General features: G+C 45.8%; 1 protein-coding gene across 1 annotated transcript in view; it reads right to left on the bottom strand.

The window, feature by feature from the left end:
- The window catches only part of LOC146870011 (NUAK family SNF1-like kinase 2), a 119,266-nt gene that overhangs the window by 28,069 nt on the left and 63,976 nt on the right, over positions 1-27,221 (bottom strand). The window contains 1 exon segment of the mRNA XM_085624155.1: positions 15,549-15,614. Coding sequence (XP_085480281.1) covers positions 15,549-15,614 — 66 coding nt within the window.

Here is a 27,221-nt window from a genome sequence, read left to right as displayed (position 1 = left end):
TCCTCTCCCTCACCAAAGACCCAAACACAGCCAAAACCAATCTACAGGAAGGAATGAAAGAAGTAGCCGAATGGATGAAGAACAGCCGTTTAAAACTTAACTCGGACAAAACGGAAGTCCTCATCTTAGGATCATCCCCCTCTGCCTGGGACGACTCATGGTGGCCACCGGCCCTGGGTACAGCACCCATACCTACAGATCACGCACGTAACCTGGGCTTCATCCTAGACTCCTCCCTCTGGATGACCAGACAAGTCAACGTCGTCTCATCTTCATGCTTCAACATCCTACGCATGCTCAAAAAAAATCTTTCGCTGGATCCCCACCGAAACAAGAAAGACAGTCACCCACGCACTGGTCACCAGCCGACTGGATTATGGAAATACCCTTTACGCCGGGACCACAGCCAAACTACAGAAAAAACTCCAACGCATCCAAAACGCCTCAGCCAGACTCATACTGGACATTCCCCGTCATGCTCACATTTCCGGTCACCTGAAGGATCTCCACTGGCTCCCCGTCAACAAGAGAATAACGTTCCGTCTCCTCACCCACGCACACAAGGCCCTCTACGACCTAGGACCCGAATGCCTCAACACACGACTGTCCTTCTACACACCCACCCGCCAACTACGATCATCCAATCAAGCCCTCGCCGCAATTCCGCGCATCCACAGATCCACCATGGGAGGAAGATCCTTCTCCTACTTAGCGGCCAAAACCTGGAATTCGCTCCCCACTCACCTCCGACTTACACAGAGCCACCTCTCCTTCAGAAAACAACTAAAAACCTGGCTATTCGATAAGTAATGCACCCACCCTCCCTCATTCCAAAGCACAACAGACAGGCGTCAGACTTCCAAAGGATCTCCGCAGCAGGGATGGCCTGCCCAGCTTTCCGTAGGATAGGTCTGGCAATCTTTTCAAATTACCCCAAAGGACACGTTTGTGCGTGCCTCTTTCACATGAAGCCCGGCCACAGACTGGACTGACCTTTGCAGTTTTCACAAAGAGCCCGTCACAAAGAAGTGCTGAGAAGCCCCATCTTCGAGGAGCTTTGCCATGAGATTCGTGTGTACAGATTTGACCCGTAGAACAGACTGGACATGGCTGTGCAGCTTTGTAAGGGTACAGGGCAGGACGGCGCAGATAAATACCCCCCTCCCCCCTTAAAAAAAGGAGCTGCGGCGTAGGACATGGTTATGCAGCTTTCCCAATCCAAGCATCATGCACAACGCTATCACTTTCAGGTCGGGGGAATTTTAACACGGGTGCGGTTCATAAAGAAAAGCACTGAGACGACCACAGCCAAGTTGTACACATTCCGAGAGTTGAACAGAGACGCTCGGGAACAGGTAGCGGTGCATAAACTGTCAACACAGCAGCAGAGAAGGCTAGGGGTATTCCCAGGGAGGCACGAGGCGCTCAAGGTTATGGGTCCCTTCACATCCGGATAGGCCTCAGAGGTGAAGCCGGTTGTAAATGCATCTTAATGCATTCTTGTGTACCGCTCATCCTAGTTCTTACTTCTAGAACACCTGTTGTGTTCTAATTCTAGTGCGGGATTCTAGGGGCGCCAGTTGGTCAGCTGGCGAGGGGTTGTTCTGTCCACTTATCTACATCATTAAACTACAAGTTGTACCTACCGTATTCCAGTGATGCTTCTTTCAACATTTTGGCGACGATCTGGGATCAGCTGACCGGCATCTGCGTTCATACGGAAGAAGCACTTCATTTCAAGTGCGCGGCGGCAGAAGCAACTCTTGGCAGACGAGTGACGTATCCACGTAAACTACTAGTGTTCCCTCGCCATCAGCTGAGGAGTAAGGACTTTGGAGAAATCAACATCAGGATTTGGGGAGGCTTTCGCTTCAACTGTGAGTCCGCTTGTGCGCGCGCTTGTGCCAGTAAGCGATGCCCATTAACATACGGCGCAAGCATGCTCCACACCTATGTTGCCTAGCAACTCGCTTCGCGCACCGCGTCTGTGCGCGTCCAGCCTCCATTCTCGATATAATCTGATCTCCGTACATCAAATGTTACGAGAGGGCAGCATTTATGCATCAGCTGCATGCAAAGCAAAATAGAACGAGAGTGGAAAATTAAAGTAACAGCGTGTCAACCATTCAAGGGGTTTGGGTTGGAGATCTGCCTAAAAAAAAAAAAGCGTTTGTCTTCATCTGGATTTCCCTTCAGTCAGCCATATTTCAGGCAATTTTAGAGATTAACACATGCGCTTCCAGTGTGCGTAGTACATTTATTTCTGGGGCAAAACAAAAAAAAAACAAAAAAAAAAAAACTTGGTTTCACTGTGTTTACAGACGTATCATTTCTTCTGTTTACGGTGACACGCACACCATATCAACTATATCTGGCACCAAGCTTAGCACAATCACAAGTTAACAAAGAAAGCACAGGTTGGATTTATATATTCAGGTCCATTTTTACTGTTGTATCTGTATCAGCGAAGCAATATAGTGGCTTCTTTGGCAGATTCCACCATGTCCCAACAGGTAAATGTTACCCTTCCACCACCTTTTCTCCCTGAACCTGGCAATCCTCCCATACCATGGGAAGACTGGTTTATTATGTTCGATAATTATTTAGAAGCGCTAGATGGGCAAGAATTTTCAGGGAAACGGAAAAAAGCGATTTTACTTAGTACTCTGGGCAAAGAGGGCCAACGCCTATTCAGATTTTTACCACAAGCTCTACAGGCCAACGGTCAACCCGTTCCCGATGAGTACAAAGAAGCCATTTGCAGACTTGAGGTTCGTTTTTCGAAGGAGGAAAATCTAGTTATGAATAGATATAAATTCTATACTCACCGTCAGAAGAGTGATGAGTCTATTAATGATTTTGTTGCTCACCTTAGAGAGTTGTCAGTCAAGTGTAAGTTTGGAGCCATAACCGACGAGCTCATCAGAGATCAGCTAATTGTACAATGCAATAACAAAAAAATCCAAGAGAGACTATGGGCGGCGAAAAACCCTTCCTTGTCTGTAGCCATTGATTTGGCTAAAGTGATTGAGGAGTCTGAATGTTGTATGAAGGTCATTGAGACTCAAAATAAGAATAACAGTCAGCACGAAGTTTCTGAAGTATCTGAAAAATGCTCAGAAGGCTCCAAAGAGCAACCCAGTGAAGTATCCGTTGCCGCAGTCAAGAACAAAGTTAAACTACCCGAGACGAAACCTCAAAGCCAAAACAAATTCTGTTCACGGTGTGGCAGTAATAGTCACACATCAGACGCTAGATTTTGTTTTGCTTCAAACAAAGAATGTCTCAAGTGTGGGCATCTAGGACATTTTTCAAAAATGTGCAAAACAAAAAGTCGTCAGAAAATTGCTGTTGTACATGATGGTGAACAAACTACTAGTTGTCGATGATATTGACATTATTCAAGACGACGACAGGAGACAGAATAGACCTAAAGCCATTTTCACTATCGACGGACTGGAAGTATCTCTCATGGTTGACACAAGCTCAAGATATACCATTATTCCCCAATCCTTTATGAATGGACAATGGAGCACCAAGGTGTTGTTAAAAAGTGACATCTCGCCCAGGGGTTTCCAAGGGGAAACCATTGACATTTTGGGTTATTTTGAATCTGACATCTTGTTTAAAAACAGGTCTACCTTTGGGAACATATATGTGTCTGTTGATGGGCCTCCCATATTAGGGTGGGTTCACCAATATGACTTACACATCATCATAAACCCAAGGGCTCCCAATCAGGTTATGGTCATTGACCACTCGTTGGATGATATTATTCGCGAGTGTGATACTGTGTTTAGGGATAATTTAGGGGAGTTGAAAGGGTATGCACATTTTATAAAAATCAAGGAGAACAGCATACTCATTCAACACAAGCTAAGGAGAATTCCCATATCTATTCGGCCCGAGGTTAAGAAATTGTTAAACGAAATGTTGCAGAACGGGGTCATAGAACCTGTCGAAGCCTCTCCACGGGTGTCTCCGTTTGTAATTTCTAAAAAAAAAAAAAAAAAAACGGATGGAAATCTGAGATTCTGTGTAGATCTAAGATCTCTTAACAAATGTGTGGTTGCTGATACTTTCCCTTTACCAAATATTGGTGAACTTGTCTCTACTCTTCATGGTGCAAAATATTTTTCTAAACTCGACCTAAAGAGTGCATACCACCAGATCAGACTCCATAATGACTCAAAGCACTTCACCGCATTTATAACCACTGAGAGCATTTTTCAATTCACACGTCTGCCCTTCGGATTAATCTCTGCTTCCAGTGTATTCCAAAGGATGGTCACTGAAATTTTTAAAGGCACAAGTAAGGTTGTATTTTTTCAAGACGACATTCTTGTCTTTGGTGACTCAATATCTGAGCACAACCTCCTACTCAAAGATGTTCTGTTCAGAATAATGAATGCTGGTCTTACACTGCGTAAAGAAAAATGTTGCTTTCTCGTGCAGCAAATAGAATATCTTGGGTATGAGATATCTGCTCTGGGTGTCAAGCCAAAGGAAAATCTGCTGGAAGCCATCCGTTCTGCCCCAAGTCCTGTTGACAAAGACCAGCTTAGATCATTTATGGGTTTGGTTGAATATTATTCGAAATTCGTAAAACATTTCTCAGATAAAACTGCTCAACTGCGACTCCTTCTCAAAAAAGGCACGAAGTTTGTGTGGGACAGTGAGACAGATGCATGTTTTTCCACAGATCAAAAAAGAAATTTGTGAAGCCAACATTTTAGCATCTTTTGATATTAACCCCTTCGCTGCTGCGGACATTCCGCTGCAGCGCTGGGGGGGGCAGGGGGGCAGCGCGGTGGGCCTGTGCTCATGACGGAGCCGCTCCGTCATGAGCCACAGTTGAGCTGTGCTCATGACGGAACGGTTCCGTCATGACTCCGCCCATTTGCGTTGTCGCCCCGCACAGGCGGGGAAACAGCGCCGCGCAGGCGGAGCGGCCGCCAACAGGATTGTCATGACGGAACCGTTCCGTCATGAGCACACGCCAACCGTGGCTCATGACGGAACGGTTCCGTCATGAGCGGGGAAGGGGTTAAACGCACCTCCACTGTTATGGTTGACGCTAGTGCGACTGGGTTTGGTGCGGTCCTTCTCCAAAAACACGCGGTGCGTGATAGGGCTATTGCTTTTGCTTCTCGCACTTTGACGCAATCTGAGCGGAACTATTCCGTTATTGAGAAGGAAGCTTTGGCTGCAGCATGGGGTGTTCAATATTTTAGGATTTACATTTGGGGTACCAAATTCCTGCTAAAAACTGATCACAAACCTTTAATACGTATATTGTCCCCTGGTGGCGCAGTGAAAGGTTCCCCTAGGCTAGCAAGATTGTCTTCTAGGAGGGGAGGAGCCTAGCGCGCATCCAAGATGGTCGCGTGAGCACAGGGCTCCCCGGACCCTTGCTGCTCCTCGGAATTTATCCTGAGAATATCCTGATGTGGTTTATGGAATCTGGCAGATGAAGACCGGCTGAGCACGTATCTCTTTTCAGAACTCGAATCGGACCTGGGAATCCTGATTTGTCGTTGTTCGAACTTTTGGGACCCACCCGACGGAGGTGCCCGGGGCGAGGGTGAACCGTGGAGCCGTGTCGTAATTGAACAACAGCGACTGCAGTGCGGTGCCAGTGGCCGCTCTACCACTTTCGGTTTCACTTTCGGACTTCAGGGGGCTGGCCTGCGAACGTACTTGATGTGGCGAGGTGTTTCCTTGGCCTCTGCACGAGGCCTTGTCTCCACCTGCCACTAGTGTGCCCATCGCCTTGGGTCCCCCCGCACCGCTATCTTGTGGTCCTTGGTGAGGCGCTGGTCTGCGGTGCCGGTGCCCCTACGACTCTTGATCGGCGGTCCCCTTCGGTATCCGTGACCACATGGGGGGCAAGGGGGGCCCCGAGGGGCGTAAGACTAAGGCCTCCCTCCGCGGGGGACCGGTCCAGGCCAACAACATGGACCGCTACACTCAGGGCAGAGGGTCCCCTGGAGCGACCGGCCCCCCACCGGATGCCGCCGGCGGTGGCACGACCGTCTCTCCGGAGCTTTCCCTGCAGGACATCATGGGCGCCATTGATGGCATCAGGGAAACCATCGCCACGCAATACGAGGCCCTGGCCCGTAAAATCGACAGGGTGGCAATCGATGTCACCTTAATTCGGGCAGACCTCTCCAAAACTAACGAGAGGGTTCAGGCTCTCGATGCGCGGACCTCCACCCTTGGTGCGGATGTGTCGGACCTGCAGGCCGCGCTGGGTGACATTAAGGCGGTCAACGATCAGATGGCTCGGCGGCTGGAGGACTTCGAGGGACGGGCCCGACGCAACAACATCCGTGTCATAGGCGTACCGGAGTCCTCTGACAACCGCCCGGTTGACCTCCTGGTCGAGGAACTCATCCTCCAACAGTTGGCCCCTGCAGGCCTAAGCAAGTTCTTTGCCGTGGAGTGGGCACATCGAGTTCCGGGCGGTCGGCCGCGGCCGGGGGCCCCCCCGAGGCCTATCGTGGCCAAACTGTTCCACTGTAGAGACCGAGATGCGATTCTGCAGGCCTCACGGGTCCACGGCCCGGTTCGTCATGAGAACTCATCCATTAACTTTTATCCGGACTTTACCCAACTTGTCCAGAAACAGCGGATGGGATTCCAGGGGGTGAAGCGTCGTCTCCGTGAACTGGGCCTAAAGTACTCTACCCTGCAAAACTCCGAGTGGAACATGAGGATCGGACTGCCTTTTTTGACTCTCCTGTGGCCGTGAGTGACTGGCTGGACTCTCTGCCGGACAGAGGTGGCCGTCCCGGGCCCTCTGCGGGCGCCGAAGGTGACGGGTCCCCTTTGGAGTGACTTTTGGTCCTTGATTCTGCCATTTTGCACTGTTCAGATGGGTTTTACTTCTTTTGTTCATTTTGTCTCGCTAGGACCTGTGTGGGGGGCGGGCGGGGACGGGTCCCTTTCCTCCTCCGGGGTCTTTTCGTAGAATGGGGTTAGGAGGGCGACAGGCACACTGCAAGTTGGGGGGGGTTTTCTGGCCCGCAGGGGTGCAGGGTGGGGGGAGTTGGATTTGGGGGGGGGTTGGGGGGAGGGAGGGGTTGTTTTGCTGTGTGTTTTTCGTTTGCAGGGCGAGGTACTGATTTTTGTCCAGATTCGGGAACTGTGCTACTGAATGGGGGGCCTTTGATCTATTGGAGGGGATGGGGGGGGACGGGTTGAGGCTGATGTCGTGGAACGTCAATGGGTTGGGGGACCGTATCAAACGGGGTGTAGTACTGCAGTATTTGCGCCGTCTGACTCCTGATGTGGTGTTTATCCAGGAGACGCATCTGGTTGGTAATGTTTGTCATGCAATGAACAGGGGGGGTTAATTCGGTGGTTTCGGGTGACCTGGATCGTCACCCACCCAGGGCCCTCCCCGCTGCCCAGGCATGGCTTGGTGGACTGCTGGAGACCTTCGGTCTGGTAGATAGTTGGAGATTAATGCATCCGACCCAATGTCAGTACACCTTTCACTCTGGGGCGCATGGGAGTCTTTCTAGGTTAGACTATTTCCTTATGCCCGCGGCACAGACTGGTCGGATACGAGAGATTAGGCACCTGGCGCGGGGTATCTCCGATCATTCCCCGCTGTGGTTGTTCTTTGACACCGAGTCGCGGTCTGCAGGGCGGATCGCTCCCATCAACCCGTGGTACCTGCGAGACCCTACGACTCGCGACAGTCTGGTTAAGGCTATGGACCAATACTTCCTTGAAAACGAGGGGTCGGTGTCGTCCGCAAGGTCCCTGTGGGAAGCCTTTAAAACCGTAATCCGCGGACACGCCCTCTCCCAGATAGTGGTGGCTAAGAAGCATAAGAGTGAGGTAGTGGTGAAGCTGGAGACTGACATCTCGGGGCTGGAGTCGGCCTTGGAGACGGGTGTCACTCCGGACGGGCTCCATGCCCTCAGCCTGAAACAGTTTGAATACAGGTCTCTTGTCACTGACGCTGCCAAAACGATGTATAGGGAGCAGCAGGGTCGATTGTATGATGCCGGGGACAAGGCGGGAAAGTTGATTGCGTGGCTGGATAAGAAGGAGAGAGTGAATCGTGTGGTCCCGGAGCTGCGTGTCTCGGATGGAGTGTGTCTGACTGAGCCTGGCGAGATTGTGGAATGTTTTGCTGACCACCTCCGGGCCGTGTACTCCCCGGTGACTGATAGGGACGAGGAAGACTCTTGCCTTCTGCTGAGGGATATTGCTTTGCCCTGCCTGTCCGTCGAAGACCGTGAGCAGCTGGACGCCCCCTTGTCTGTAGATGAAATTGCATCTGCGATTCGGTCCCTTCGTTCGGGCAAGGCGATGGGTCCCAACGGTCTGCCTATTGAATTATATAAGTTGCGCCCGGATAAACTCGCGCCCTTCCTCCGTCGTATGTTTCAGGAGTCCCTTGAGGCAGGCTCCCTTCCTGACGACCAGCGTCTGGCTACGATAGTCGTGATCCCCAAGGACGGTAAGCCACGAGACCGCTGTGCCTCCTATAGGCCTATTTCACTGCTAAACGCAGAGCCTAAAATCCTGGCCAAAGTCCTTGCCAATCGTTTGTTGAGCGTCATCTGCGATCTGATTCATCCTGATCAATGCGGCTTCATCCCTCACCGTAACACCGCTCTTAACTTGCGGCGTCTTCACGGCGCCCTCGCCAGGGCGGCGTACCTCTCCGAACCGGCCGTGCTGGTTTCTTTAGACGCCACGATGGCCTTTGACACCATCGAGTGGCCATTCCTCTGGGCTGTCTTGACCAAATTCGGCTTTGGGGAAGGATTTCTTGGCTGGGTGAAGCTTCTTTACACGGGACCCATGGCTCAGGTGGTGGTTAATGGTCGGGTCTCTCGGCCCTTCGCTCTCGGTAGGGGTACGAGGCAGGGGTGCCCGTTGTCCCCTCTGCTCTTTGCTCTTGCCCTGGAGCCGCTCGCTGCTTGGCTCCGCTGGGAGCCCTCGCTCAGAGGGATCCGGTGGGCCCCGGGCTTCGAGGATCGGGTCTCGTTGTATGCAGACGATATTCTCCTGTATCTCACCTCGCCGCAGCAGTCGCTTAATGTTCTCTTTGATGTTCTGACTTCCTTTGGGAGAAATTCGGGTCTAACGATCAACTGGTCTAAATCCTGTGTCTATCCTATCTCCGGCGACCCTCCTCTCTTGCCGCCTCGGCTTCCGATCCAAGTATCTCTGTCCGGCTTTAAATACCTGGGAATATACGTCTCGATGGACCCGGTGGCTCGCTATGAGCAGAATCTCCTGCTTCCACTTCGGCGTTTGAGGGAGGACACGGCTCGGTGGTGTAAGCTGCCCTTGTCCCCGCTGGGTCGGGCAGCGCTGTTTAAAATGATGTCCCTTTCCAGATTCCTCTATGCACTTCAGAACTCCTTCGATGTCATTCCTGTGTCCTACTTTCGGGAGGTGGAGAGCCTGCAGAGGAGACTGGTGTGGGACGGACGGGCTCGTATCGCTCTGGCAAAGCTTACTCTCCCCTGGTATGACGGGGGCATCGCGCTTCCCGACATTCGCAGGTATTATTGGGCCTCACAGCTATCGGCCATTAACCATGCCACGTATGCGCCTGGCTTGAATCCGGCGTATGAGATGGATAAATTCCTGCTTCCCGGCGGAAATTATAACAGGGCACTTTACTCCAGCTCGGCTGGACGGACCCTTACGGGCCCTACTAAGATTGCGGTACGGATCTGGAGGGCGGCCAATGTAGCCATGGGCTGGAGTGAGCGATTAACATGTGCTACTCCCCTGTTTGCCTCCGACCGACTGGGAAGCCTCTGGACAACGAAGGGGTTTGAACGTTGGGACACGATTGGTATTAGTAGAGTGGGAGACTTATGGATTAAGGGTGCGGTTAAAACATTCGCGGCGCTCCAGAGCGAATACGAACTTACGGAAAGGGAGTTCTTTCGCTACGCCCAGGTTCGGCATGCCCTGCTCTCTGTTTTTGGGGAGGGGACCAAGATCCCGGCTTCTTCGCCCCTCGAGGACCGCATACTCGATGGTCATGTACCCGACAGTACTATCTCTTTAATTTATAAAAAACTTATCAATAATCGGGCTGACCTCTTGGTGCGCCTCCGGGAGGCGTGGACGGGGGATGGGGTGGAACTGGACGACGAGGACTGGCAGTCCGCACTGTCGTCCCCCAAGGAAGTGGCCATTCCAGCCCGTCTCCGCCTGGTCCAGCTTAAGATTCTCCACCGGGTGTATGTGACGGGTCCCCGTTTGGTCTCGATGGGATTTTCTGAAGACGGGCTCTGTAAGCGGGGATGTGGGCTCAGTGCCACCTTTCTCCATATCCTTTGGGAGTGCCGTGAGGTGGCTGAATACTGGCGCCGGGTTCATGTGGTCATGGGACAAGTCACCGGGGTTGCGCTGTTGCCGGAGGTGCGTCGCTGTGTCCTGAATGTGTGGGAGCCCAATGATTATAACGCGGCTCAGACTCGGTGGGCGGCCCTGGGGAACATGATTGCCAAGAGAGATATAGCGCAGCTATGGGGTTCCCAGCGGCCTCCCACCGTGTCCGTATGGAAGGAGAACATGGACTGGTGCATGTTCAGGGAGAAGACTGTGTATGTGGCTCGTGGTAAACCGGGGGCATGGGGTAGAATCTGGGGGCAATGGAACGCGTATCGTGGGGGTATCTGTACTCCCCCCCCCCCCCTAGTGGACACCGATATTGCTTTGTCCCCCTGACCCTTGATGGTTCCTTGCGACTTTTGGAATAACCGAATATAGACGTTCCTCTCCCGTGACCCCCCCCCCGACCTATCAGTACTCCTTCCTCTTGATAGCTATTTGAAGGTCTGAAGTAGAGTCCCCCGGAGGTAGCCTGACCCACACTTTTTGTCCTTATGCCTCGCCTTTTGTTTTTATTTGTTATTTATGTTAAACCTATGTATCCTGCTTCCCTAGGACTATCCGGAGCCGTGTACGGGACTGAGCCCCGGGAGTCGACTACTGCCTTAAGTACTGTATGATCCTTTCTGAATCTAGCGGCCGGCCCTGGTGGTTGTAGGCCCATGCTTGTAATTGATTTATTGTTCAATAAAATTTTCAAAAAAAAAAAAGAGTCTTCTAGGCTTCAGGAGTATCAATATGAGATTTCACATGTTCAAGGGTGGCGAAATTTTCAGGCAGATTGTTTATCCAGATTATCTTTGCTTCATAACGAGTCAGGTGATTCTTCATTTAATTCAGAAATGGACGATGATGCTGTCGCCTGGGTACAAGATGTTGTATCTGTTGGTGAAGGGAGTTTTTCACAAGATGACTGGTCCAAGGCCGTGGCTGATGATCAGGTCTTACAAGAAGTTTTCCGTCTTATTAAAAGTGGTGCAAGGCGTGACAGTTGCGTGCACATCTCTGCTCGCCCAGATCTTCAGGTGATTGATGATTTGTCTACATGTGGCACTAGCATCCTAATGCGTGGTGATAAAATTATTCCCCCTTCAGACTTAAGGTTTAAACTGTTTAACATTGCTCACGAGGGTCACCTAGGCCAGACTTTGACACAGCGCAGGCTTAAGGCTAATTTGTGGTGGCCGGGGTTGGATTCACAGGTGGCTTCATGGGTAGAGAGGTGTCCGTTATGTAAAGAAGGCGAGAAGAGACTTAAAGTTGCTGTCGGCTCTGCCAGGGGTCAGTTGATTAATCCTGGTACTCCTTGGCACAGTGTTTGTCTTGACTTTATTGGTCCCATGGAAGAGCTACCTTCGAACAAACGGTTTGGTATTGTTTCCATTGATGTATTTTCAAAGTGGCTCACTGTTGCTTTTGTAAGAGATATCACCACAGAGAGCACTATAAACTTTTTAAGAAAATTATTTCTTGATGAATGCTATCCCAGTGTTTTAATTACGAACAATGGGACACAATTGGTCTCGCATGAGATGCGTTTGTTTCTTTCTAAATCTGGCATTACGCACCATCGCACGTCATTATACAATCCACAGAGTAATGGTCTGTGTGAAAGAGTTAACAGGTTGATAAAAGGGACTGTTCAAATTGCTTGTTCGAGTGGTACTTTTGATCAAGATATTGTGCAGGACATGGTTAATGCATATCGCACCACTGTTCATGGATCTGATGTTAAATCTCCATTTGAACTCATGCGGGGTAGGCTCCCTGGTACCAAATTTGCTCCTTCATGGATCAAAAACTTGATATCCAATAATGGTATTGTACCTTCCACTTCTTCTAATTCTATTAAATGTACTTCTGCTCCGCATAGTTCAAAAGGAGATTTGGTTACGGTTAAACCTGGCAGGATCTCCAAAGGGTTGTCAAAGTTTAAAGGACCTTTTTGTGTTAGTGAGGTTTTCCCTTATTATGTTGTTTTGACCAATGGTGAAAAATGGAATCTGAGGAGAGTGGCTCTTTATCAAAAGGGATCTACCAAGATTAATCATGACCATTCAATTGTTTCTTCACACCCTCAAAATGTTGATACCAATAGTGGTTATATGTTATCCACTACTGCAGAAGATTCTTTAGTCTCAACCAGCAGAAGTTGTGTCGGGGGACGTGATGCTTCCGACCACAATAATGTTGGTTCTTCTGGTTCTTCCATTACAGAGAGTATTCCTTTACCTTTCAATATGCGTGTTACTAGGAATCGTAGACCACCATCCTACCTTAACGATTATTGTTGTGAATGATGTTTTTCTTTCTTTCTCTTTCTTTAGTTTTAGTGACTTTGTAATTTTGAATGTGAATTTTATTGCTGCCTTTGTCAAGAATTTAACCGTTGCTTGATGCCGTTATAAATTTGTTTTGTTTTCTTTAGGTTGTTTCTTTATGTTCTCCTCAAAGGAAGAAGATATGTTGTAAATGCATCTTAATGCATTCTTGTGTACCGCTCATCCTAGTTCTTACTTCTAGAACACCTGTTGTGTTCTAATTCTAGTGCGGGAGTCTAGGGGTGCCAGTTAGCAGTTGGTCAGCTGGCGAGGGGTTGTTCTGCCCACTTACCTACATCATTAAACTACAAGTTGTACCTACCGTATTCCAGTGATGCTTCTTTCAACAAAGCCAACACCCGCCTGCACACCCCGCCTCTCGCACACCTTTCAGGTGCCAGCGCGCAGCCCCAGCGGATCTGCAGGTCATCTACCGGGCGCTGTATTTTTCTTTTCAGAGCTTCCTGTTGGAGACCCAAGGGACTGGAAATCTGCACAGACAGCAGTAAAGGCGGTGGGGGTAGGGAGTCTAAGCTGCAGGAAGCAGCTACCACGCTAGAACTATCTCGGCCTTCTCCCTGCAGGAGCCCCCGCGTGTCTTTTCGTTCCGAAGACATCTGCCCCCTCAAATCTCAGGATATTGAGGCGGCAAACGACTGAGGGAGTGGCAAGGGCGCTCTGCCACCACAGATAGGCCCCACGATTAGAGTGCCTTCTGTGTTCCGGTGCACAAGTCCTGATCAAAAGGCGCCAGAAGATATGGGGAACCCCGGGACGTCATAGAAATCAGACCAGGGCAACGAAGGTCGTTCTGCGCCATTGGGCTCTGAGGAACATGGGGGGAGGTGGGGATGGGGGTCCTCCCCAAACTCAGCAATCCACCAAAACCTTCAAAGGAACTGGTTTCCAACATTGGACAGTTACTTTGTTTCACCCAGTGCTATATTTCAAAGAACTCGGTCTTGCAAAATGTACGGTTAAAGTAACTTTGAATCAGTCACTGGTTACACGAATGGAACATAGCCAATGATCACTGAAAGCTGGGGTCACACTGGCGGTCAGTCAGAGACTTCTTTAGGTTGTTCTTTAGGTTACCATTGTCTCAATCTTTCCCTTTTTCGAGCCACTCTCATCATGAGATTCTGCATAATTAATAATTATGGATTGAACCACCTGCCACATGATCCACCGCCAGATACATAATTTGCAGATTAGAGTTTTTTGGTTTTTTTTTTAGCTCAAACGCTTCAAAAGTTGCCCAAAAGTGCCACATGGGGTACCTCCCAAGGGCACACCCCTTGCAAAGTTCAACTGGTCAGCTACTGACTGCTGCAGCACATTGTTAAACTGGCAGACTGTGGGATGACCAGGAATTTCGGAAGAGATTGTTTACACTGCATGCCCATTCAAGGGTTGGACCCCGCTTGTTCTGCCCAAGAGGGGCAAAAGCTGCCAGCAAGAGGCCGTTGCACAACATGTCGCCTGGCTCTTACGTCACTGTGAGCGGGCCCCTTGGGCGATGCCAGATTAATTTACCTTTAAGGTACAGATAAATTGTGCTGCGACAGCACAGACAGGGCCACAGAAGGACCAGATAGACCCCAAGGTCTAAACAGACATTGACATGTGTGTACCCAGTGTGACCCAGGGCTACAGGCGACATGCCATAGGTGGAATAAAGGGGCCCAGAGCCGGTACAGGATGGGATGGATTTAGGAGTTAGAGCACATGGGCAGGTGAGAGACACTATAGGGCCAGGTGGAGGGCCCTTGAGTATAGCGCAGGTAAGCACAGGGACGGCTGGACTGAGTGCCGGCAAGGAAACGCATGAACGCAAGTTATAGACAGCAAGGCATAAGAGAGCAGCAGATTTAAAACAGGTAGGAATGCGGGTAGGCTGAATGTGCGCTGCTTTTATGCAGGGAGTGGTACGTGTGGGATTTGGGGTGAGAGCAGACTTAGACTGGTGCCAGGTGGACCTGTCAGTCCTCCGCCCTACCTTCCTACCTTATCTGCCATAAGACCCGATCTCCAAGCAATTACTACGGCTGAACCACACATGACAAACAGGTTATTCATCAAGCAAAACCTCTGTGGCGCTTCAGGTCACCTGAAAATAATCACCCTGCTCACCGGAGAGGTACATGCTAGAAGCAAGCTTGTAGTGAGTGCAAATGTCATGTAACAAGGTCTGCTTGGCACACCCCATCACTGAGCCAGTGATGGGGGCATGGAGCTCTCCTGCCTGTTCCTTATAGGTCCGTCACCTTGACAACAGACAGTGCATTGCCTCAAGCGCCCAACCATGCCTGTGAGCTCTTGATTTACCATCACTCGCCCTCCCATCAGACTCCTAGGTGTTTTGAAGAAATAATCCTGAAATGTGGCTCATTGGTAGCATTCACTTTTAGGAGCAAGCAGACATTTCAAGTTTTCAGAAGTCGTTTTTAGGGGACATTACCTGGTAAAATATCTCATTGGTACGTGGGTAATTAATACATTTTTTTTACAGAGCTACAAGTCGCGCTAGACACATATGTCCAGTATGATTACATGTTTAAAAGAATGGTCCATGGAATCTTGACACCATTACAGTGTAGGAAAAGCAAACTTTTTACCTACAATTTCAGACTATCCTTTCAGAAATAACAATGAGAATAGCATAACCATCATTATAAATAAATATCTCCCAAACAAGCATCAACTGAAGGATGAAATGCACTAAAAAACAAAACAAAAAAACGCATCTATACAAAAGGTACCATCAGCACCATTAAAATATTTCCACAAGATTTTACCATAGTGGGGTCTGTGCTGGAATCAGAATGAACACCAACTCACCTTGACATTGCCATTTTCATCCAGGAGGATGTTCTCAAGTTTCAGATCTCGGTGGACAATCCCATTCTATAAAAAAAAAAAAAAAATGGAATGAATAAGTGTCACCAAAAAGTTAGGAATAAATCCTAATTTTCTTGGTGTTGACCATCAAACAGAAATAAGATCCGCTCTCCTCAGACCCTAATCCCGACTCAAGTACTACCTACCTCAGTCACCAACCCATCCAGCATCTCCTATAGGGCACAGACACCTTAGCTGACAGTCCCAGTGGAGCATTAGGGATGACACGGAGCCGCCTGATGCTTATGCTAATCTGGGCTACAGCAGGGAGGTGTGCATGAGGGTTCATACCAGTGTGCCAGTCTCCCAATGCCACCCCTCAAGAGATTGCTGGTGTGAATATCCTATCCATGGAGGACAGAATGGACTGGAGCAGTTCAATCACCTCACATACTTATTCACCCCACTAGCCACTAACACACCACATACTCCCCCAAAGCATAAATAGTCTGTGAGCGGGGCCACTGGAATTATGCAATTGTACGGCTGTGGTGATCTTTACATACTTGCAGATTTGCCGCAGTTGCCACATAATCCATCATCTGCTGCATAAATTGCAGATTTTAACAAAACAAATTATTTCTAGCTCAAATGATTCAAAATGTACTAAAAGCGCAGCAACACGTGTTGCTGCACAGTGGAAGGCCCTTTGACTGGATCATCTTTCTGTTGCTTATTTGCATATTTGAGTGTTAAACTGGTACTAATGAGGTGCAATCAAAGCCCAGACGGTGTTAACAAGTGTGAAAATGACAAAATAACGTAGTAAAATGTGCTGCATCATTTTCATTTTCTTGCCGCATAATTTGGCCTTGCCTGCTGCATAATTCCAGTGGCCCCGTCTATAACTTAAGTATCAGTGCAGACAGAACAGACCCACAATGCTGCAGTTGCGCACACCTACACCATTCCAGGCTCGGGAGAGGAAAAGGCAGAGTGTGATTGTTAAGTCCTCGTCACAACAACTATGTTAACTGGCAGTCTCTTTCCTAAACACTAAAAGGTAGAGAAATGTGGCCGCGTCTCAAAGTGTCATCACGGAATGTGGCCAAAGCCCCACCCGTAAACACAAAGCACTGTCAAAATGCTGCCAAGAGCCAGAAAAGTGTCACAGAAAATATGAACCTTAGCAGAGCTTACATGTGCGCAATAATGCCCGCCACATTGTTTGAAATAAGCAGATGCTTAGGGTAAAGGTTACCTTCTCAAAAACACCCCCACACTGGATAACAATTTAGAAGGAAAAATTGCAAGTTTCATGCAGAAACATGCATTTCATGAAATAAAACAATGAGCACGTACGTGTGCATGTTTAGTTAGTCATTAGAATATTACCAGCAAGAAGACATTTCTGTTAAAACAGAGTTACAGATCCCATGAACCATTATCATCCATTTTAGCATTACCAAAAAGTGGATTTTTGGGCCTAGAAGTTGCTTACGTCAAATAGTTATGCTGGTGTGTGTTAAAATCTACTTTTATGATTAGGTAGGACTTGCCCAGAATTAGCCAATCTGCATAAAAGTCCGCGGTCAGAGTGTCTGGGTAGTCAGTATGCCCCATTTCTCGAAGACTAGTTCCACCTTCCAAATGATAGAATAGAAAGCAGGAGATCCAAGAGATAAGTTTGAAGGACTGCACTACAAATGCTTTAGCATCTAATCTACCTGAAGTATTTCTGCATACAAATTGAACACATATCTCAAAAGGAAAAAACATATTTTCCTGCCTTTGAAGATTTCAAATAATGAAAAAGATGTAGCCACACCCAGCCTCTGGGGCAGGCAAGTCTGTCCTCAAGAATGTGTAATCTGAATTTAATACATGGTGCATACCTTACATAGCAGCCAGACGCATGGTTTGTAATTTTCTGCTTAGCGCGTTCAAGGTGGTAATGTGCATATTGTGGGGGGCGTGGCTTGGACGGCAGAGCCGATGGCTGCCTGATCCCATTTCTCTGTCGGGTTTGGAGTTTTAACGACGAATTTCCCGTTCAAATGCTTTACCCCAGACTCGGCATTAAGTGAAATCGAGATCGGAACACTCCCGGAATGTGATTCCGCTCGTGAATAATATGGAAGGTGGTAGAATCTTGACATTGGACTGAGTTTGGAGCTTCCCAACGCGATGAGTTAAAATAGCGGACGGAGCGGCCCCTTAGAGTAAAGTCGGAGCGGACTAATGTTGACGATCTGAGACCTGCCGAGGAGCGTCTCCGCACTCTTACAACTATGAGAGAGGTCCGGTAAGGCATTTGCAAATTATTTATAGCCGAGGAGTTAGGATTGGAGATGCGCGTTGGCAGGACTGACCCTAAAATGGCGGCATGACGCAGTAAGAGAGGGGGACGAGCAGCAGAGATGTTTTAACGGAGGGGTGGCTCTCACTGTGGAAGTGTCCCTTGTTACATACAGAGTATAGAATGTGGGTTGCCTGATGAAGGGACAGGCACAACACTGTAAGAAGTGCCAGTCATAACTCCATTAATAGGAGACAGTGAATGTTTAAAACACGAGAGCCCACTCTGCTAGTAGCGGTAGATGAAGAGATAAAGCTGCGGACTGGGGGCTTTGTGCTGCCGATGCGGAGGATCTGGCAGTTACATCCAAGCCTCAGAGGTTGCTGGTTACTACAAGAGGCACTGCAAGTATATAACACGTGCCGATTACTTCAACAGAGCCACAATGGGAAGACGATGCCTCTAAAGATCTTTGCGCACATGTGGTTGGCCCAACCCCAGAGATAACTGTAGGTGATTATCTTCACTGGATACAGGATATCAGCTTTTCTTGCATGAATAGAACAATTGTTTTCCATCTCATCAGCGAGTGCTACTGACTATACAAGTGCGAGTATTTTCCCTGACACAGTGAATAAAGTTTAGCGGTGGAGGCACTGATTAATTAGCAGTAGGATCATGCTGCAGATAAGAACTATGGTCAAAGTGAGTTGAGCTGGGTGGATACTGGATATGTACCTCTGATTTATCCCTGGGGGCACCGCTTTTAGCACTCACCACAGCAAGGTGGTCTAAAATCTGAGATGATCATGTACATCTATAAGAAGAAAATGGCTGATACTCTGTTAACAAATGGTGAGTTCGGGTGTGCACGATCCTTGTCTTGGCCAGCAAGTTCATATTCCACCAGGGTTTTGCTCATGATCTGCAAGGGGATGTCACTGTTTACTCAAGGACTTCCTTTTTGATCTAATACTAAAATAGCCCTTGTTGTCTCTTACCCAATAAAGGAGTCCGACGGAGTTGGATCACCTCTTTCTTGCTGATCTTCTGATTCAATGGTCTACACGTTTTGAATAGTAGCTTTATTTCAGTATAGGGTAAGGCTGTTGAAGTAGGTATCGTGCTAACATATAGCGCTCTATTAACACCACCCTGCTATATACAGCCTTTCTTGTGCGAATAAACCTAAGCTGAAGAGGAATTTTTCATCCAATCATTTTTGCTTTTCTTTTTTGCTATAATGGCTGAGAGAGTCTAGAGGGCAATTAAAAAAAATAAATAAAGGAGAACCTTCACTATCTGACTTTCCTATCAAAGCGAAAGCTGATATGACCAGCAAGATGGATATGATTTTTAAGAAGCTCGCAGAGGTGCATGAGATCGCTAAATCCACCGAACAGAATACAGATACTATGCAGTTAGAGCTCACGGCAATTCGAGCTGATATGAGTGCATTGAACATCAAAGTGGCAGCAGCGGAACAAAGAATTAGCGGTGTGGAGGATGTATCTGTTAAAACAAACCAAGAGTTGAAAAATCTATGCGACATTACCACCTGTCTTAAGAAACAAGCAACTGAATTGGAAGACAGAAATCGTAGAGGCAATATACGAACCTTAGGTGTTCCGGAGGGATCAGAAGATTCGGCGGATTCATGTATTGCCTTCTTGGAAGATTGGTTGCCGCAATTGACTGGTATAAAATTTGCGAGTCCTTTTGAGTTGGACCGAGCGCATAGGATTCCTACCTTTAAGTCCTCATCACGTCAAACAATCTGTCCTATTATTTGTAAACCATTAAGACTCCAACATGTTGAAGCTATTCTTAGTTTCGCGCGTAAAAGTTGTCAGCTAATGGGGAATGGCCATAACATAATCTTTACACTGGACTTCCCCCAAACAGACAGTGGATACAAGGAAAGGTTTACTCAGTCTAAGAGATAAACTCCAAGCCAATGACATTCAATTTTCTTTTGTGGGCCAAGTAAATTTAGGATCACAGTCAATGACCGTCGCCACTATTTTATGGATCCTAAAGACTTGTGGAACTTTTTGGAAGGGTCTTCATCTCAGGACATGGAGTTTACTCAATCTGGTTCCAACAAACAAAATTTTGACTCTCGAACATTTTAGCCACTTGAATAACAGACAACGTCTGTTCTGTTTCAGTATCATGGGTTATAAAACATTTAAGCATAGTATAGTATGTTGTTAATATTTGAACGTGATGTTGCTGATATTAGTGAAGTTTGATCTTAACCCCATGGAGGCACACTTTTGTATGTTCAAGTTATAGGCCTGACTGAGTCCTTTATGGTAATTTTCTTATCATGGATCGTCACTCTGCATGGATATACAATGTTTGTCTTTATTATGTTGACCAGGTGATGTTTAAAATCTGGGATCAGTTTTATATATTTCTAGATATATTCTACCTCAGACAGAGTGCGGATTGATTGCTTCTGAAAATGTTTGGTGATAGGATCTTATTCAAAAGAGCCTTTTATGCGATATATAATTAGGGCTCCCGGTTTTCCGTTTTTACGGATTTCTACATATAAATACAGACGGAAATCTATATTTCCTTTGTCTGTATTTATATTTAGAAACGGCAAAATACTGAAAAATGTTGCCACACTGCCGTGCTAGAATCCAGCCACGCCCCCTTCCTACTGCTGGAAATTCCTTCCCAGGCGCGCACACAGCCGCACCCGAGTACTTCACAGGTCTTTTGAAAGACCATTTACTTGTTAACGAGGCTTTATTGTTCTTTCACCCCATACATTTCACGTGGCAGCGTGAGAGCTTCGGACCAACATAGCTGTGCATCTGATTCACGCTCAGCACCAGGCGTCTAAAGTTAGGAGGAGGAGACAGAAGAAAGGTGCTATTATGGGGCACAACACTGGATGTAGCCTGCAGGATAAACTTTTGCACCCCAGCGGGGTCAACTCAGTCTTTCATCATTCCAGGGTCGCTAAAAAAATAATACCACCGCCGCCGTCACTCCTGCACACAGAGATCAAGGACAAAGGAGGGCCCTCCGAGGGGGCAGACCCCGGGCACAGACAGGGAACCACGCACACAGGCCCGATTTAAAAACAGACACAGGAAACAACACGCAGGCCTGCGCTTAAAGCAGACTGTCAGAGAGTCTTGTCCACGGGACTGCTCGTAAAGCAGGCACAATCATCATGGGAACTACGCAATAGCAACCGCACAATCACAAATGTCTGCCCTGCTGATTTAGGTGTTTTTGAGGCAATACTAAAGGCCCACCGTTTGCTCCAAATAATCGTACTGCTATTGAGGAAGCCATAGGTTGAATCTGTTAAAGAGGTCAAGCCCAGCTCTTCGAACAGGAGCATAAAAGGAATGGTTCAGGCGGTCACAAAAATCTTGCAATGGCCTACCTTTGGTAAAATTGTTAGCATTAGTCAGAGGCGCAACTAGAGACAAATTTCGGGGGGGGGGGGGGGGGGCTGAGCAAAAATTTCGGGGGGGGGCTGAACTTTAAGCAATAGGCAGAGTGGAGCTGCAGGGGCTCTTAGAAGGGGTGAAACACCAGCGAGGCCTCATTAACATGCAAATGGTCTTTTAAAGACCTGTGAAGTGCTCGGGTGCGGCTGCTTTTTTGCCCGGGAAGCGGTCTCATCCCGGGCTGCCACACACGAGGGGGGGGGGGGGTGGGGGCTGAAGCCCTGTGAGTCCAATGGGTGTTGCGCGCCTGGCATTAGTCAAAGCAGATCTGACAAGTCGGAAAAGAGAAGAAGGGTGGGTGGAAGCGTGTTTATTTCCTGGTCTCAGTAAACTTCCTATTTTGGCTGAACATCTTTTTTTGTACCTTTTTATAAGGACTCAAGATTTATCTTTAAAAACGGTGTTTCTAGTCTCTTATTTTCCATCAGTCACCTTGTAATTAGCAGAGCATCCCAGGATGTGTTGTGTGATTGTGGCCTGGACATACAGTTGGCCAACTTCTCATCCCTGAAAGATTTTATGGATCCAGTGAAGGGTTTGTAGGCTTAGCAACAAGAAATAGTAAAGGCAAGCGCAGGTTTAAGTAGGTTGGTAACATGAGGTTGTACCACTTCTTCCCGTTTCCTAGGGAGGGCTAGTTTCAATACAGGAAAAGAAGAAACAGTTGTTGTAGGAGGTAATTTTTGCTAGGTAAGGGAAAAATGCTTAAAAATGTGAAATGAACTAATTCACTTGAAGGCAGATTTCTAGCTGGCTTTAGATGGAAATACAGAAGCGCTGGCACATGTTTACTCCTGATAAGTGCTTGTACTCTACCCTAAAGTGTTTTTATAGCAGAACTGAGAAGCACAGGTACTCTCCTTTTGAAATTACTCAGTACCGGACCATTTATAGCACTGCTAAAGCCACAACAAATCACTAGTTTAAGTGAGCGCATGTATGCATTGTTAATTTAAAAAAATGTGGAAAAATACTAGCTGTAGCGTCGTCTTTTACTTGTGGCAAAAATAAATGTGGATAAATACAGAAAAAGTGCCCAAAAAATAAATATGGATAAATACAGACGGAAATGGCAAAAGAATAAATACCATAAAACCGGGAGCCCTATATATAATTAACAGCCTTCCTTGATAAAGCTTGGTACGCTGGGTGGCTCTGATGTTAGAAAGTTCCGAGGATAAATCTGGACTGATTTAATTCCTATATGAGAATTGGGAAATATTAATGATGTTAAATTTATTTGCCATCCGCTCGACAGGATGATGCTCCTGTTGCCGCACCTCCTACATGCAAGGTTTGCAGGGGAGGGAGGGGTGTTCGGGTTTAGATTGTTTTTTTAAATTTTGTTTTTGCTGTATCTTTTTCCTTTCTCTTTCTCCACCTGACTGTCTATTTTCGATCATCAATCGGGTCACATTTTGATCTAATTAGACAAGAGTTCCTGTGGATCATTACATATATAATTATTCTTGGCATTTGCAATGTGTTTTCTGCCAGGATTATTTACAATTGTTTTGGGTTTGTGTACTGGGATACCGGTTTAGTATTCCTTGTAACAGGAAGTTATTATATTATACGGTATGAGTGTAACACAATCTGTTTTAACCTATTCTTATGATGGCACAACCTACCTCACGTATTATTGCTGAAGATCTTAATGTGATTTCCTTAAATGTCAAAGGCCTCAATCATCCCATTAAACGCATAAATATATTTGATTATTTAGCTAAAACTAAAGGGGATATCATTTTATTTACAGCAAACAAAATACTACGTTCATTAAGCATAATTGGATTTCACAATTTGCCTGCTCATCATTAGACCACAAGAGGAAGGGGGTTATTACATTGATTGCTAAAAAAGCTAATATTGTTTTGGAATCACAGGATCAGGATAGTGAAGGAAGACTATTAGTTACCCATTTAAGGAAAGGAGAAGATCTCATACATGTGGTGAACATATATGGCCCTAATGTGGATGAACCAGAGTTTTGGGAGGGTATATCTAAAACTGTAGGAGAACTCCCTCAAGAGGATCTTATCATAGTTGGAGGGGATTTCAATGTTCCACTGGATCCAATAATTAATAGACAGTCAAACTGTAGATATTATCCTACTAGGTCGCATAGCATAGTACAAACCATATGTTCTAAATTTAACCTTAAAGATGCATGGCGACTACAACACCCAGATGCCAGAGACTATACTTTTTATTCTCCTCCACATAACGCGTATACTAGAATCGACTATATACTCATTTCAGGCTCATTCACACATTTAATTGAACACCTAGATATTTCTCCAAAGCTGGAGTTGGATCATTCATGTATCCGTGTCAAATTAATGGGTAGCCATCGTGAACCTTCGCCAAAAAGATGGCGCTTTAATAATGTTTTATCAGATCCCGAAGACAAAAAGAAAATTGAAGAGGCTATAATCGACTATCTCAAACATAATGACAGTGCGGACATTAATGTTAACACGTTATGGGATGCTCTGAAAGCTACTATTAGAGGTATACTTATTGAAATTAAAACAAAATTAAACAAACATGTTAATGCAGAGTTAGTTAAATTAGAGAATGAAATCAACACCCTAGAGTCCTCTCATGCTAGCTCCCTGAATGATAATTCTATCCTTGCCACACTTATACAAAAAAAGTATGAGTACAATAAGATTTTGAGCGAACGTGCGGGGGAATGGATTAATAAATTCAAAGCCCTCAATCTGTGTGAAGCAAATAAAGCGGGTAAGTTACTCGCTTCATACCTTAAGCAAAACCAGAATGTTATTTCATCTATCAAAGATATAAGGGACCAAGTACATACAAAACAGAAGGATATTCTAAACACCTTTAAATCCTTTTATGAAGAGCTATATAAAAAAGAAATCAAGATCTTAATTTAGAGAATTGCTCCCTGTAACAGACAACCTCAATTGACAGAACAAGACAAATTAGCTCTAGGGAAGCCAATCTCTGCAGCGGAGATTACCAATTCGATTAAAACCCTGAAGGATAATAAAGCCCTGGGCCCAGATGGATTTACAGCTGTATTTTACAAAACCTTCACAGATCACCTCCAACCAACTATGCTACGAGTTTTTACCAATATAGCCAAGGAAGAACGCACTACGGATTCCATGACAGAAGCCAACATAGTTGTCATACCTGAAGAGGGGAAATATCCTTTACTTTGAAAAAATTATAGGCCGATATCCCTTATTAATGTCGACTGCAAAATGTACTCAAAAATCTTAGCCACACGACTCGACAATGTTCTGCCATTTTTAATAAGTAATTCCCAAGTAGGTTTTCTTAAAAATCACATGTCTAATGATAATACTAGTTTGCTGTGTCATGTTCTAGAAAAGTCTGTGATTAATCCTGATCCGGCTATTGCTATTACATTCGACGCCGAAAAGGCCTTTGATAGAGTTTCTTTGGCCTTTCTGAAACAATGTATATATTCATTTAATTTAGGTGATTCATATATAAAAATGGTAATGTCCCTCTATTCAGCACCGTCTTCCCGAATTGCTATTAATGGCTCTCTTTCAGAGCCTTTCCTTCTTCATCAAGGTACCAGACAGGGTTGTCCCCTTTCTCCCTCGCTGTTCTTATTGGATTTGGAACCATTAATTCAAGATATTAAGCAGAATTTGGATATTAAAGGGGTAGGTTTTGGGGACATTCAAGTTAAATTAGCGGCCTATGCGGATGATATCCTCATTATGACTGAAAATCCAGGTCCTTCAATTATAGCGTTGATGTCAACAATTGGGGAGTATTCTATTCACTCAGGCTATAAGCTTAATAGGGACAAATAGGAAGTGAAACCATTGAATGTGAATTGCACCAAAGATGTGTTGGGTGATTCGGGATTGGCTTGGCAGCCAGATTATATAAAATATTTAGGAATTGAGTTTGGTAGTAATATTATTGATACCCTGCACTATAACGAGAAGATAATTTTAGGGAAAATCGCAAAACCTTTAGATTCATGGTCGCCAAAATTTATAACATGGTGGGTTAGGATTGAAACCATAAAAATTATGATTACACCTCTAGTTAATTACCTCATAACCATGCTCCCTCTGCTTCTGACAGAGGATTTTCATAATAAATTAGACGTCCTACTCACAAAGTTTTTATGGCACTTCAAAAGAGCTTGGATAAGCATTATAAAACTGAGACTTGACAAATCATTAGGAGGAGTCAATTTAGGGGATTGTAAAGGATATCAATCTGCGTTTCTGGCTAAACAGGGCTCTTATTGGATTTTGCCTCCAAAGCATTATAGTCCAGTGTGGTTGGACGTAGAAAAAGCCATTATTAATTATCTTAACCCTCTAGCATTACTTACTTCAAACCAGCTTTATCCATTCAGTTCTAGATCCATTTTTAAAAATACGAAAATGGCGCTCGTCGATAGACAAAAACTTGGATGTGAGTATTAAGGGTTCTAAGTTGGATTCTTTATGGCTTAATCGAAGAATACAGTACAAAGGGAAACCAATAAAGTTTGATGAATGGATTAAAAAGGGTATCTCTTTTCCGTATCAATTGGCTCTTTGTATCCGGTTACATTTGTTGATCTTCAATCCAGTTATAAATTGGAGAATATAGAATTTTATAATTTTTTTTAAGTAAGAGCAGCAATAACTAGAGCCAAACTACATAATGAGCCCCCGTCCCTACCATTGTTTATAGTGAAAATTAATAAATTGGGCCATCAGGTGTCCCATATATACAAACTTCTTCACCCTCAATCTTCTAGGCTTAATAATGATTTGATAGAGTTTTGGAACTCGCACTCTACTGATCCAATACCGGATTCTTCCTGACAACAGGTCTGGAATTCGATAACAAGACATACAATTTCTCCAGTCTTATCTCAAACAAAATACTGGCTATTGCATAAAGCGTTTTGGACTCCGGCACGTTTATTTTCTCTTGGTATTCGGGAGGACCTGCTGTGTTGGAATTGTAAAAAGGAAACTGGGGATCTAGACCAGCTCATTCTGCTTTGTGATGCTGTGTCATCTTTTTGGGACAAAGTTTTTGCCTTTCTTTTCCAGGTATTTAAGTGTGAGTTAAAAAGAGAGTTTGCTGTATTAGTTTCTGGTTTCTTGAAGGTGGATACATGTTCCGATACTGACAGAGCCCTATTGGATCTTCTACCTATGTCCGCAGTAAAGATGGTGCTTAACAACTGGAAGGACACACACAAGACTTCATATAAAGGATTGATGAACTGGGTCACTCACCTTAGAGGAGCAGATAATATTGCTTTACAGAACTTCCCATGGAAACCCCAGTTTAGACCATTATGGAAATCATTGGACATTTATTTCAACACACACAAACCTCCGTGAATATACATGGTTTGGGACCACTTTATGTTATGCTTCTGTATGTTTACTATATATGATGTTTGGAGTATTCATTTTCTTTTTCGTGTTTGCAGTGAAATGTATAATAACTATTTTTATTGAAATATTTGTTTTCATAATAGGTTGCTCTTGTCTAGTTTTGGATAGGTTTCCTATATCTCTTCCTCTCTTTTTTCTCTTTTCTTTTTCTTCCTTCCATTTGGATTGGAGTCTATCAATTCCTCATCTTGGGGCTACATGATATGGAATTCTAAATGGGGTAATTTGCTTATATTAATGGGTTTCTAGGCTGTATTTCAATGCAAAATGTCTGTTTTGTGCCCTAAATATGTCATTTGTTCGTTTATTTTGTTATATTTTTTGAAAAATGTAATAAAGAATTGGAACTTTAAAAAATAATGTGCATATTGTGGGTGAGAGAGAAGACAGAGAAAGAAGAGAGAGAGAGAAAGAAAAGAGTGAGAAGGGAAGAGAGAGAATTTCCAAGTATTGTTTAACA

Source organism: Triturus cristatus, chromosome 1_1, assembly GCF_964204655.1.
Source record: "Triturus cristatus chromosome 1_1, aTriCri1.1, whole genome shotgun sequence".
In the NCBI taxonomy this organism is placed as follows: Eukaryota; Metazoa; Chordata; class Amphibia; order Caudata; family Salamandridae; genus Triturus; species Triturus cristatus.
This window is presented reverse-complemented; position numbering and strand designations above follow the sequence as displayed.